The following is a 13,927-nucleotide window of genomic DNA, read 5'->3' as shown; positions in this document are numbered from 1 at the left end:
TTTCGGTGACAGGTGAAGGTCTGTGATTAAATGAAAACTCGAAAAACCACAAATGCTAGCATTACTGCTGGCTTTCCATCACTTGTGAACACGAGATACTTCAGTTTGACGCTCTGGGTGGAAACCCAGAGGGATCGCCCCACCCATCTTTAATGGGTGAGCAGGAGCATCACAGTCACTATACTCACAGCTGCACGAGGTGAAGGTGGTGCTCTGATGATGCGAGCAGAATCAGGAGATGCAATTTCAGCAGTGTGTGAAACTAGAAAATGATCTATCAGACTTCTCGTCTTTGTTTTATGCTCGGGGTGGCAGCTTTTGGTTCTTGTTTTAATTTGCTGATTAACACATATTTAGTAATATTGTGGTAAAAACGCCCATTCACAGTTGTAATAAACACAAGTTATGATAGAAAAATTGGATCAGCTGTGAAAGGCTATAGATGCAGGGCTTTTTCTCCTTCTTTATGTAAACTCTAAACGTGACAAGAAGACCTTATTTTCTTAATTAAACACTATAAAATGTCTGAAGTTGATGTTTTTATCATTAAAGTCAGAGTTTGTCACACTCTGTCTGTCCTCTGATTGGCTGTTTTTGTCCTCAGGTGATTTCCTGAAGACCCTGGAGGATCCAGACTTGAATGTGCGGCGTGTTGCCTTGGTAACGTTCAACTCCGCCGCCCACAATAAACCCAGTCTGATCCGCGAGCTGCTAGACTCGGTTCTACCGCAGCTGTACAACGAGACCAAAGTCCGGAAGGAGCTGATCCGAGAGGTGAGGACACCTGCAGCGGGGAATCGATTGCTGGGAGTGGGCAAGTTCATGCGTCTGACTACTGTCCTACTACTCTGCAGGTGGAGATGGGACCCTTCAAACACACGGTGGATGATGGGCTGGACCTTAGGAAGGCTGCGTTCGAGTGTATGTACACTCTGCTGGACAGCTGCCTGGACCGACTCGACATCTTCACCTTCCTCAACCACGTGGAGGACGGTCTGAAGGACCACTACGACATCAAGGTGTGTCTGAGCCCCAGGGCCTGGATCCTGAGGACGGAGTTACAAATCATAAGTGTATTTTAACCTTTAGCATTTTCATTAAATTCAGGTTTAATCCTTCCATTAAAACTCAAATATGAGTGGCTGGCTTCATTTATGGTCCAGTGAAAAACCAGGAGTCATTTGTGTATATCTGAGATCATGATGTTTAAACACCATAAGGTATTTGAATCATAGATACTGAAGCTGCTGCTGTGTTTGCAGATGCTGACCTTCCTGATGCTGGCTAGACTGTCATCTCTGTGTCCCAGTGCTGTTCTTCAAAGACTGGACAGACTAGTGGAGCCACTGAGGGCCACCTGTACCACAAAGGTATTTTTAAACCAGTTTCGATCCAATGTGTCCAACATATTTGTTTATTGTGGACTTTTAAGGATTTTTCCTGGTTAAAAATAACTCCCAAGATTCCTCATGGTGTTCCTGGAGGCCAAGGTTAAAAGGAAGAAAGTACAGCTGTAGTCAGAAGTTTTTATCTACTCATGGGTATGAATGTCATGATGATCTGGGGATTTTAATGATTTCTGACAGGGTCATTCATATATATATATATAGATATATAGATATATAGATATATATAGATATATAGATATATATATAGATATATATAGATATATAGATAGATATATAGATATAGATATATAGATATATAGATAGATATATATATATATATATATATATATATATATATATATATATATATATATATATATATATATATATATATATATATATAGATATATATATATATAGATATATATATTAGGGGTGCAACGATACACAAAATTCACGGTTCGGTTCGATACTTTGGTGTCACGGTTCGATATTTTTTCGATACAAAAAAAATGTTCATGCCTTTTTAATTTGTCATTTATTAAAATTATAAATATATATTTTAACTCAAAAGTACAGTTTTTAAATTTAACCCTAACCCTTGTGCGTGTTTTTTATTTTGACAGCGAATGCGCACCTGCGGACCACTTATGTGCAGCCCTGGTTATTTAGCTCGTCATATTGCAGCCACAGAAATTCTTTTGTCCATGAAACCATAAAGCTGCACTTTCTTTTTGCCTTATAGTCTGATTTGTCCTAACTTTTCCATTTTGTGGTAAGCTTTTCTTTGGCTGTCACTTCTTCACCCTGACCTGTCTTATTTGGCTCAGCAGAACTAAAATATATATCCTGCTGCTTTTATACACGCACTCACATAAGCTCAGCGATTCTCTGCGCGATCAACCTCTCACATGTTTAAGCTTGCTGCGGGAGATTTCACTTGTCATGTTTGCATAGTAAGCTAACAATTAATAAGACGATGTCAGAGGAATTGGTGCACAAATTATCATCGCTCACAGATCAGTGCTGTTGCTCTCTATACACAGTTCGCGCGATTGCAAAGTGAAAGCAAAAAAACAAGCGCAAATTCAAACGCGACTTCAATATGTCACATATTGACAGTGGCTCACCGATGCCAATGACATAATTACCCAGCTACATTTCTGAAAGAATGCAAAAGCATTGACATATATTTTTCCTTCCTACAATAGCCCGACGGGCAGGGCAGAGATAGATTTTGGTAAACCGACTGGAAAAAAATCGCTAGCCCCGGGACGTCGGGCTAGCAATATTGCAAGCCCTGTATCTGATTGAGGAATCACTCATCTTTGGAAAAGAGAGTTTATTACAGAGAAATGTCTCTTTCCAAAATAAAAGCTATACTATCCGCTTCTTCTGGGCTATATTCTCAGCAGCATAAGGAGAATCATGTGCTAACAGCTGTCTAAATGACTCGGCTAAAGTTAGTAGCATGCTTGCTTGTTTTTTTTCTGCTTCCACTTGTCTTTGCACTAGGATGATGTCGGCGTAAATGTGCAGTCATATTCGTTGTGTTCCCACTAGTGCTGTCAGCGTTAATCTCGTTGAAATGACCTTAACGCCACAACACGGCAAATCTCTGTTAATGAGCTACCGCCGATCGCCCCGTGCATGGGGCTAGACGGCCAACACGTTAACGAGCTAACTGCGCTAACACACTAGTTCCCACCCATGTAATTGAGCATTGCGTGGCACATCCAACATACTGTTTTACTTTAGTCCATGACTCGCTTACCTTCAGGGTCATACGTCACATGAAAACCAAAATAATTCCAAACGCCAGATCTGAATGAGGGTGGGGGAGGTCCATGTTGCAAGGAGAGCTTAACTTCTGTCTTGCTAGCTTGCCCTGCGCTCTTCCTTCTGACGATGCTGTCTGTGTTGAGCGCTCAGTGAATCTGCGTTCGACTACTCCGCCTAGGCTGCACTGTCGAGCCTAGGCGGAGTAGTCGAACACAGATTCACTGAGCGCTCAACACAGACAGCATCGTCAGAAGGAAAGTTGATAAAATAAATTACAAATTTTGTATTGTTCGATACATATGCGTACCGAACCGAAAGCACTGTATCCAACGGTTCAATATCGATACGAATATCGTTGCACCCCTAATATATATATATATATATATATATATATATATATATATATATATATATATATATAGAGAGAGAGAGATAGATCAACTTTCCTTCTGACGATGCTGTCTGTGTTGAGCGCTCAGTGGATCTGCGCTCGACTGTGCAGCCTAGGCGGACTAGTCGAACGCAGATTCGCTGAGCGCAGGGCAAGCTAGCGAGACAGAAGTTAAGCTCTCGTTGCAACATGGCAAATTGAACCTGTCTGATAACGATATCATAAATTTGGATATCTGCTGATACCGATATGAATCTGATATAGTGTTTTTTAATCAATAAAACGTTTTTTAATATCTTGCTGCATTTTGTATAACTTCATACTCAAGTTTAAATAAACAACAACACTAAAGCTATTCTGTTATACCTGTATGCAAAAAATACACCGCACCCAAAATATTTCATAGTTCAGCAAAACTGATCAATCTAATAAACTTAAACCTACTCCATCCTCCCTATTCTGGTATTTTAAAGAGTACTTAGCAGAAATATTAAGCAACCTAACTAATAGGGTTGCAAACTTCCAGCAAAAAAAAAAAAAAAGGAACCCCCCCCACCCTCCACCTCATGATGCTTAATCGACGTAATCAACTTTAATTTGATGCAGTGTGAAAAAAATGCACAGAAATAAATTTATTTAAATTTTCACCAATTTTCAAGAATAATTAAATAGATTCAACATCTTTCTTCAACAGAATTGCAGACTGCACAGATGGTATCTTCCCAAAGGAAAAAGTACTATAGCTTACTAGGGTATATTAGACTTAATAGTTACTATATACAGTAATGGACTTCTATATATTTTACATAAGATTAAAACTTTGGGTGTAAGATTCAGATAATTATTTATTAAAAGCTAGATATTTAAAATGAGAATAAGAAAGAAAAGTATGTTTTTGTGCCCCCCTTTTCCCTATTAATGCCCTACCTGCCCCCCTGGCTAAACTTTGCTAGATCCGTCCCTGCACATTTACCAGCCGTCAGCTACATAGAAAAAGATCCTGGTGTAGAAAGTAATATTAAATAAATTCTAACAACAGCTTATCGAGGTTAAACGTGCTGCTGTTGTTCAGCCGCTGGTTTCCTCTTTCTGGCGCAAAGTGGGCCAAAAACAAAGAAGAGAGACGGACTCCCGACAGAAAAGCCGATCAGCTGATCATTAAGCAGTTTCATGATTAAAGCAGCAGCAAGAAGAGGCAGTCGCTCCATATATCGGTTGTTAAGCTTAACGTGGGAATGCTTTACAAACATTCAGAGATGAACTTACACACTTGCTTTACTTCTCTCTGGGATCACTTCCTCGGAGATGAAATGCTGGTTTGGTAGCAAGGCTACAAATACACACAGCCACTCTATCACGTGAGCACACTGCTCCAAAGTGCTACGGTTATGAGCCGAGTTAGCCATTTCGCAAGTTTTGTGAGGTGCTTTTTTGATATTTAATGGATCAGATTACATTTTTTTTTATTATTTCTCTCCGATATCTGATCCAGTAATTTATGTCAGTATCGGACAGATACGTAATATCGGATCGGTCCATCTCTAAAAAAATATATATATATCTCACTGAAATCTTTTTGTAAATGGTGTTGAAGGTTCTATGATGTTTTCACGTCTCATGCATGATGATGATTGACTATAACTGCCAGCATAAAAATGATTTGTTTGACGGCACTGGATTGATGATACTCAGATCAGTGGGAAAGTCCAAGTAACTCTGTGATCCATGAAGCAGAGTTATAGATTTAGAAAAGTCAGAAAGGTCTGAGGCCATTTCTAAACATCATCAATTTCTAAGTTCATCAGTTCTAACAAAACTGTATGTAACTACAAGTTATTCAGATTTGTTGCCACTTTGCCAACATCTGGAAGATGACCCACACTATCACCCTCAGATGAGAAGAAATTGGTTTGGATGTTCAAAGAACGACACGAGCCACCAAAGCTTGAGCCTGGCATGCCTGCCATGAATTGGAAAAACTGCCAGAATACCTCCATCGCTGTCCACAGTGAGGTCACTTTTAGAACACTGAGAAAGAATTCCCTGCTCTAGAATCAACACATTCAGTCAACTTGGTATGAACAGAATGACATCTGCAGAAAAGCTTTATGGTTAGAGAAGACAAAGATTGAGCTGTTTGGCCTCAGTAACAAGGTATGTTTGTAGTAAACATAGAACACTTGTAGCATCATGCAGTTGGCTGTTGTTTTGTACAAAGTGGATGGAGTAATGATGGAGGAGAACTGCTTACAAATTTTTCAAATTTATCTCAGATCAACAGCTAGATGGTTGAACCTTGGATATACTTGGGTGTTTCAGCACAGCAATGATCCCAAACACTTCGAAACTGGTTATGGAATGGCCTTACCGAAACCTTGATCTCTCAAACCTTTTGAAAATTTGTCTAGTCTGTGTCGTCAAAACCAGTTTAAATGACCTCTACTGATTCTACCAAGAAGAGTGGTCAAATATCCATCCAGAAGTATGCCAGATGCTTTGTTGATGTCTACCAAAAGCATCTGGCTAAAGTATATTTAACCAAACGTTAGTGAGGTGTATTTGTATATTTAGTTTTGGCCCTGTGTGGATGAAGAAAAAAAAAAAAAATCCAAAATGTATCCAAACTTGTGCTCCCAATTCTTGTTTTTAAACTTATTAAAAGTGTATGCAAAGATATACAATACTTCCACCCAAAAAGAACAGTTAAAATAACAAAAAGCCCAAAATTACCCTGAGATTTATGCCCATGATGAGTGTGTATAAACCTCTGACCATGACTGTATAATGGAAAAAGTATTAGCTCCAGCACAGAACCCTGAGGAACACCATGACTGACTTTTGTGTTTTGACGACTCATTTAAAGGAGGCATCAGAGTGCTGTTGCATTTTACTAACTGATGTCCCTGGAGTTACGATTGCCTAGTGTGGTTTTTTTTTGTTTTTTTTTTTAACGGTCTCCACTGTCTCTGTAGGTGAAGGCGAACTCAGTGAAGCAGGAGTTCGAGAAGCAGGACGAGCTGAAGCGGTCTGCGATGCGAGCCGTTGTCGCACTGCTCACCATCCCCGAGGCCGAGAAGTCACCGCTGATGTCAGAGTTTCAGTCTCAGATCTCATCTAACCAGGAGCTGGCGGCTATCTTCGACTCCATCCAGAGAGACTCCAGCTCTGCCAACATGGAGTCCATGGATACCAGTTAAAAAAAACCCATGGACAAAAAGAAGTTCCCACGATGCAACACGGCACCACCCGCTGCTGGAGCGCTAACCCTGCAGCATGTTTCCATGACAACAGGACGCAAACACACACACACACACACACACACACACACACACACACACACACACACAAAATTGTAGTGACACACCCTCTCCTAGCGATCGATCGTTCCATGATGCATTGCACTGAATCAGCTGTTGGAAGAGAAAGGAAGTGGACGGACGGATGGACGGCTCACACACGGAGAAATAGGACAAAAACAAAAAATTACATACAAGGCTTGGAAGCTCCTCCCACTTCCTCTTTGTTTTTCTAGCGAGGTCATCTAACTGGTTGATCTCCTTGTTCATCCTCATTCTTCTCTTGTTTTTTTTTTTCTTTTCTTTTTTGTAATTCCTGAAAGTTCCACAGGTACTGTACTGCAACCTGATTCGCCGCTGCTGAGTGACTGACAGTAGGCATGTTATCTAAACTGACCAATGGAAGGGCGGGGGGGGGGGGAAACAGCCTTTTCCGCCTAAGCTGTGGTGACCAATGGGAGAAGGGCTCGCTCTGGGTTGTTTTTTTTTTTTTTCTTTCTTCCTTTTTTGATTGATGTAGGCAACCAATAGGAGGCTACGGGGAGATGAGCAGCGGGCGGGATTTTACTGTGTGTGGACCAATCAGCATCTTTGTTTCCTCCTGATTCAGTAGATCCACCATTGACCCCTCTTAGGAAGGAAGTGAGAGTGGAAAGAGGAGGGATTATTGGATCAGGCCTCATCTGACCAGACCTGATTGGACCATAGTGGCTGTTGCCGTGGTATTGCAGTGTAAAAAACAAAGTAACAGTGTTCTGCTGGTTGTCCACAGTCTGGCTGCCTCAAACTCATTTCTGCTGGTTTAGTCCAGTCAGCATGGGTTTGATTTTTACTGTCTTACTGGTTTCATTGGTTTAATCCAGTTAAACTGGGTCCAGTCTAGTTCATTCCGGTTCATTCTGGTCTGGTCAGGACAATCCACTGTTGTTAATCGCCCGAGGAAAAATAAAAAGGTCCATTTCTGCCTGCCTTCACGTTCTGACTGGGGTTTTTTTTTCTGTGTTATGCGTTGCTACAATTTAGAGATGCTGATTTTCCTGATGGTTTGAATATTTCTGAAAAGCAATAATCAGTATTTTATAATAAATTTTGTTTGATTAGATGCTTATTAAACACACAGCTCATGAAATGAATAGAGAACAATAACAAAGTTCTAGTTTCCAGGCCACAAACAGCTCAGCAAAGACATTGACTGGCCACACCTCCACAGCCAGACTGCATCCAGAAATTCAATTAACTTACAAGCTGTGCCAAATGACACAAACCCTCAACAACGGTGAAGTTAAGTCTTACTCCACCTTCTTTCAGCTAGTCTGTAAACCCAAAACAATACGCATGTCTAAAATGCTGAAAATTAACACTAGCTGATCTGGTTTGATAAGAGTTCTATTAGATTATCAGCGGCTTCTTAGGATCCATGTGTGGGTCTCCAAACAGACTTTGCATAAGGTGAATTATTTCTGGCTCTTTAAGCTGATCTACCCAGACACTCTATTACAATCTACCTTTGGTACAGTTTTATTGTGAAATCATTCGTTACAGATACCCCCTCAGCTTCAGTCCTGAGCACGGTACACTGGGGTTGTCGCTATCGTGACATCACCTGCTCATCTCTGAACTTCTGAAGCATTTCTGCCATCACCATCTTGGTTCTAGGAAATTGGATGTGATAAGAAAAGGCTGGTGTAGAGTACTACGTGACAAGAATTTACCCAAAGCAAGCATCTCATAAACTGAGTGTTCAAAGAGGTCCAGCCAGAAAGTCATTTTCCCACAGACTTTTTGCAGCTGTCGCTATCTGGTGGTCTTCAGTTTACAGCACTTCTACATTGACATAATTTTTCCATCTTGGAAGCTACAATGCTGTGATCTCTGTCACTGCCATCAAATCCTTGAATATTTCACTCTCCACAAAAAAGACTGAAAACTGACTAAAGTCAAAAATATAACCAAAGTGTGTATTTGCAGCAGTTTAAATTAAAATGTCAAATTAACAATTGACACACAACACAAGATAACGTTAAAATCAGTGTGTATTCGATGTATACCCCCCTACAAACATGATGACCTCTTTAAAACTTCCAGTTCACTCTGAGTTTTTTTGTTTGTTTGTTTTTTTCAAACCTGTGGCGGTTGACTGTAACTGCTTGAATCGTAAAATGTTCAGAAATGCGGACCTGGATTTGGACTGTTTGTAGGGATTTATCAAAATATCTGTACATAACTGAAACTATGAGAAGACCGCCATGAGTGTTTTCAGTTTAGTTAGTGTAGTTTGTAGCAGCAGAGGGAGCCAGAGTTCAGGTCACAATATAAACCCAAGACCTGAGTGAATGAACAGTTACAAACAGGAGTCTATGCTCTGTTTAGTTTAGTTTTATGGTCAGCCTAGATCTGCCTAAAAAAAAAAATACTGACTTAGACGAGCCCTGGCTAGACGTAGAACAGGCACTATGCAATAATATAGAGACTTTGGACCTGCCATTCATTAGCACAAACATGAAACAACATGTATGCTTCAAAAGCATCAACATCAGCTATTCTCTGACAGCATGGTTGGAGTTTCTAAAAATGACTGAGTCTTCCCGTGGAAACGTAGATCCTGACATACTACAGAACAATAATATGATTAACTTCCCAGATTGGAGTTGTAAAGGAATTAAATACTTGAAACATATATTTGAAGGAACATACTTTATTATGTTTAACAGATTAGTTATACGATATGGGCTTAAGAATAGATAGTTAGAATATCAACAAATTTAATCTATAGTAAAAAAGAAAGTTAAGCCTACGCAAGTCAAATTACAAACACCACCAAGTGTGGTACAATTCCTTAATCTGAAAACCCCAAAATTACTAAAATATGCGGGGCACCCTCCAAGTAGATGGATCAATCTCCCTTCCTACTGCAAAATGGGAGAGGGATCTATCAGTCAGCTTAGACCAAAATATCTGGTCTCACATATGTTTAAAAACCTTTACATTGATTAGAAATCCCAGTCTACAATTAATACAATACAAAATACTACACAGAGTGCACTATACAGGTCAACGGATGTTTGGGATGGGTTTTACATCTTGTAACAACTGCTCACATTGTCAAGGGAATACACCTGACAGTTACACCCATGTTCTGTCCCCCAGTTCAGAGGTTTTGGTGCTGGATATGTGAGACTTCTCAAAGTGTCTGAAATGTAACATTCCAGCCTCCCCTTCAGTTTGCTTATTGGGCAATTTAGATGAATACAGTCCAGATGGCTCTCACTGCCTAATGCTTTGCTAAGAAGACTATCCTCATGAACTGCATCTGGGGGTTCCCTAGGGGTGGGTTTCTTTGGGGGCTGGACATGAGAGCTGTGTTTCTGACCTGGATGAGGCTCTGGTGGCTCTTGGGTAGTGATTCTCTGGCGACTGCGTGTGGCAGGGCCGGAGGAGCGTCTGTGCTAGCGGACGTAGGTTAAAGGCCACGCTGCTCCTGGGTGGGGCTGGGCTTGGGGACTTGGCGTCCTGGGGGTGCACCACCTCTGGGCTGGCGTTCTTGGTAGGCTTGGGGGGCTTGGTTCCTGGTTTGGTGTGTCACTGGGGTTGTGGGTTGGTGCATGCACGGGGCCCTGGCATGGGGGCCTTCGGTGCACTGGTGGAACTGGAGGCCTATTCAGCTGGTGGCGAGGTTGTTATTATCTTTTCCATGTGGTCTCTGCTCTTGTGGAGTCCACTCTGCAGATTGGGGGATCCAGCAGAGGTGGAGGATGAACTCAACCTTGGTGTCTATTGTCTTATGTAGTCTGAGAGTTGACTCAATGTTGGGGTGGGTGTAGTTTTTCCCCTGGGGTGGGGTCGGCGCTCTGTGGGACTTGGTGATGGTGCTGTTGTGGGCCCCGGTCTGGGCCCCCTGACCTTGGTGAATTTCAAGGAATGGGGGTGCCTATAGGGGTCAGTGGGGGAACTTGCAACATGAAAGGGGTACTTTGCCTCAGTTGGGGGCTCATGGGTCTTGGGTCCCTCGGCCCGCTGCTTAGGTGCAGGAGGCTTGTCGCCATGGCCCCATGGGGCAGGGCTGTACCTCCCCATAAACACTGTTAGATACTTAAATGGAGAAACCTTATGAATAAGGTGCTTGCACACACAGGTGTATAAATGGGTAAGCATAGACGCACACTATCTTGTCTGCTGCTGCCTCTAAACATATCATGTATTATTAGTCCTGTATGCTCCATTTAATATTTATTATTTACTGTTACTACTTATGTTGGTTGTTGCTGTGTTTTCCCTCCTGTGTTGTTTTTGGGAGGATTTTCAGCAGGTGTTTAAGCAGATTTTCAGTGTTTTTTCTCTCTATATATCCCTATTCTTCTCACTTTTTCTCTCCCTCTCCTTCTTTGAACTTACTCTGCAACGTTTCTTCCCAACTCATCCCAATAAAAATCTAATAAAATATGAATGAATGAAGTGGACTATCATAGCAAAAGCTGCAATGGTCCACTTGGGAAAATAAATCTGCTGGGCATTTTTTTGGCCTTCAGACAACAACTCTGATTGGTACACTCCCAGACAGGAAAGGCAAAAAAAATCCCCAAGACCCGAGTGAATGAACCATTACAAACAGGAGTCCATGCTGGGGTCAGTTTAGCTTCATTGTCAGCAGCAGGGCTGTTGGGTCTCACCTGTTTACCCGGCGTGCTGATGTCATCACAGATCCAAAGGTGAGAATCAGAGGGCCGCACTCTGATTGGCTACTGAAATGAGGCAGAAATTCATTAGCAGGCAAACAAACAGGATGACGCTGGTTCAGCTGGTCTCCTAGCAGCAGCTGAATTGATGAGTTTGTATTTGTGTGTGTGTGTGTTTTAGCCTGGCTGATCATTGACATGCTGATGATTTTTACCCTTTGAAGTTTAGTAATTTATTCTGCTCAGACAGACCCCCGCCTCAGCACCAACGAGCCGAGAAGTAAAACAGCTCCTAGTCAGAAAAAACTTCCTAAAAGAAACCTATTAATAGGAACAGAGGAGACAGGAAATACATACAAAAGCAGCACAGCAGACTCACAAATCAAAACGACAAAATTAAAAAACAGCATATTTCATAAAAACATAAAAATTTAACCTCAGTTTGCTTCTTTAACTTTGCTTATTTGGAGACAAAAAGAATATTAGCTAGCATTAAGTTGTTCTGCAGCACGTTTGTGTGTTTGATGACTGACCAACAAAGCAGGATAATTATTCGTACATACATTAATATTATTATTGGTGCTCATCAGGAGTTAGTTTCTATTCCCGAGCCTTTCACTGAGGTCCAAGGAATCTTCCAAGAATGAGGAGCCTGTTTCCCAAAGATCTGATTGGTCAGTTGGTGGTGTGTTTACACCTGTTGATCTCTTGTCTTGAACATCACCTGCTTTGAAGCAGCTATGGTCTGCATGATGAGTTACCCTGGTGGTACAATTAACTACACAGCAGCCATATTATCAGTCAGATAATGTCATTAAAAATGAGCCTAAAGGCTCTTGTTGTCAGCTTCACAAATCTGGGTGAATATTTCCTCCTGACATTTGCACACAAAGCTCAACTACAAGAACTCACAACAAACGCTCTCCATAATTTAGAGTTAGACGAATACAAATTTATGTATCAGGCTTAATTGGATTACATATCAATGTTTTATCATACAGTTTCATTTGGAACGGCAGTGAGGTTAAATCAGTCTGAGGGAGAAAATGCTCTGCTGGCTCAGTAGTGTTGAGTGGAGCAGGTGTGACAGTAATCCTATATAAAAATAATAATAATAAATCAAAGGTCAAAGGTCACCAGTGAAAGAACAAACAGAAATTACAGAGAAAACGGTGTATTAGGGTGTGTGTGTGTTACTGGCATGAACAGCAAAACGTGTCAGAGCGTGTTGGAAGTACGCCTCAACACACACACACACACACACTCATGTTTCCATCATTTCATTCCAGGACTTAGACCAAAACATCACCTGAATGATTCACCTTAAGGCGACTTTTTATGATGCATAGTCAGATTTGCTGTATTGCCACACAACATGAGTAACACACGCAGGCACGCGCACGCACGCACACACACACACACACACACACACACACACACACTGTGTTTACTACAATCATAGATACAGTACTGTGAAGCCACACCCAAACAGGAAGGAGTCACCAAGAATAGAGTTGCCCTCCACCCAAACAGCTTCCCTTTCACTGACACACACTTCCTCAATGTGTGTGTGTGTGTGTGTGTGTGTGTGTGTGTGTGTTTAGTAGCCTGAAAGCTCTGGTGCAATATGTAGAGTTCTTCACACAGTGAAGAATCCGGCTCAGTCATCAACGATGATGCAGCACGGGGGGAGGAGCAATGTGCTGGTATTGGGGTGATTGTTGTGTCAAAGCAAAGGGAAGTCCAAATGAATTTCTTTAGTTTTAAATTGATGGAAATTTTGATAAATGTTGTCATATTACAGCCAAAAACTGTTTGAAATATCAGCAGTGTGCTCAGGAATATCAGCAGGTTGTTCTATAGAGACATACTCATCAAAAAAAGAAAAACACAAAATGTTATTCGTGGTTAGAAAAAGATGACATATAAAAGTCTCCATTTTGACTTAAGGGTATCTAAATGTCCCTTTTTCATCATTCATTTATAAATTAAACAGGAAGAAGATTGTTTAATAGAGGCATAATAATAATAATAACTTTTTAATATACCAACTACAAACTTTACTATTGTTATTTATGGTGGGTATTATTAATATTAGTTTCCAGATTTGATGCTATTTCCATATCGTTTGAATTGTAAAGGACAGTGGTGAATGTAGGTTCAGAGTTTTAGAGGGGCTCAGCCCCCAGTCATAATGTCATGCGTATAGCACCTTACAGTTAATATTAATGGAATATACCACTTTCAAATGTAGTCAGCTCTTTTCACATTTGCAAACCTTATTTCAATAAATAAAAGCAGTAAATTTAAAAGCAACTTAATTTTAGTTATCAGTCTTCAATCAAAGGCTCAATAGATCAGAATTTTCCAAAGTAAAGAACAACTTGTGAGGAGAAA

The 13,927-nt window shown here is 40.9% G+C and overlaps 1 protein-coding gene across 1 annotated transcript in view; it reads left to right on the top strand.

The window, feature by feature from the left end:
- The window catches only part of cand1 (cullin-associated and neddylation-dissociated 1), a 37,548-nt gene extending 29,712 nt beyond the window's left edge, over positions 1-7,836 (top strand). The window contains exons 25-28 of the mRNA XM_040035886.1: positions 605-774; positions 855-1,019; positions 1,263-1,370; positions 6,534-7,836. Coding sequence (XP_039891820.1) covers positions 605-774; positions 855-1,019; positions 1,263-1,370; positions 6,534-6,758 — 668 coding nt within the window. The 3' untranslated portion in view covers positions 6,759-7,836. The remainder of the gene's footprint in view (positions 1-604; positions 775-854; positions 1,020-1,262; positions 1,371-6,533) is intronic.
- Positions 7,837-13,927: the final 6,091 nt, after the last annotated feature.

The sequence above is a fragment of the Simochromis diagramma genome, unplaced genomic scaffold (genome assembly GCF_900408965.1).
Source record: "Simochromis diagramma unplaced genomic scaffold, fSimDia1.1 OVJJ01000816.1, whole genome shotgun sequence".
In the NCBI taxonomy this organism is placed as follows: Eukaryota; Metazoa; Chordata; class Actinopteri; order Cichliformes; family Cichlidae; genus Simochromis; species Simochromis diagramma.
The sequence above is the reverse complement of the archived record's forward strand: the minus strand, read 5'-3'. Positions and strand labels throughout refer to the sequence as shown.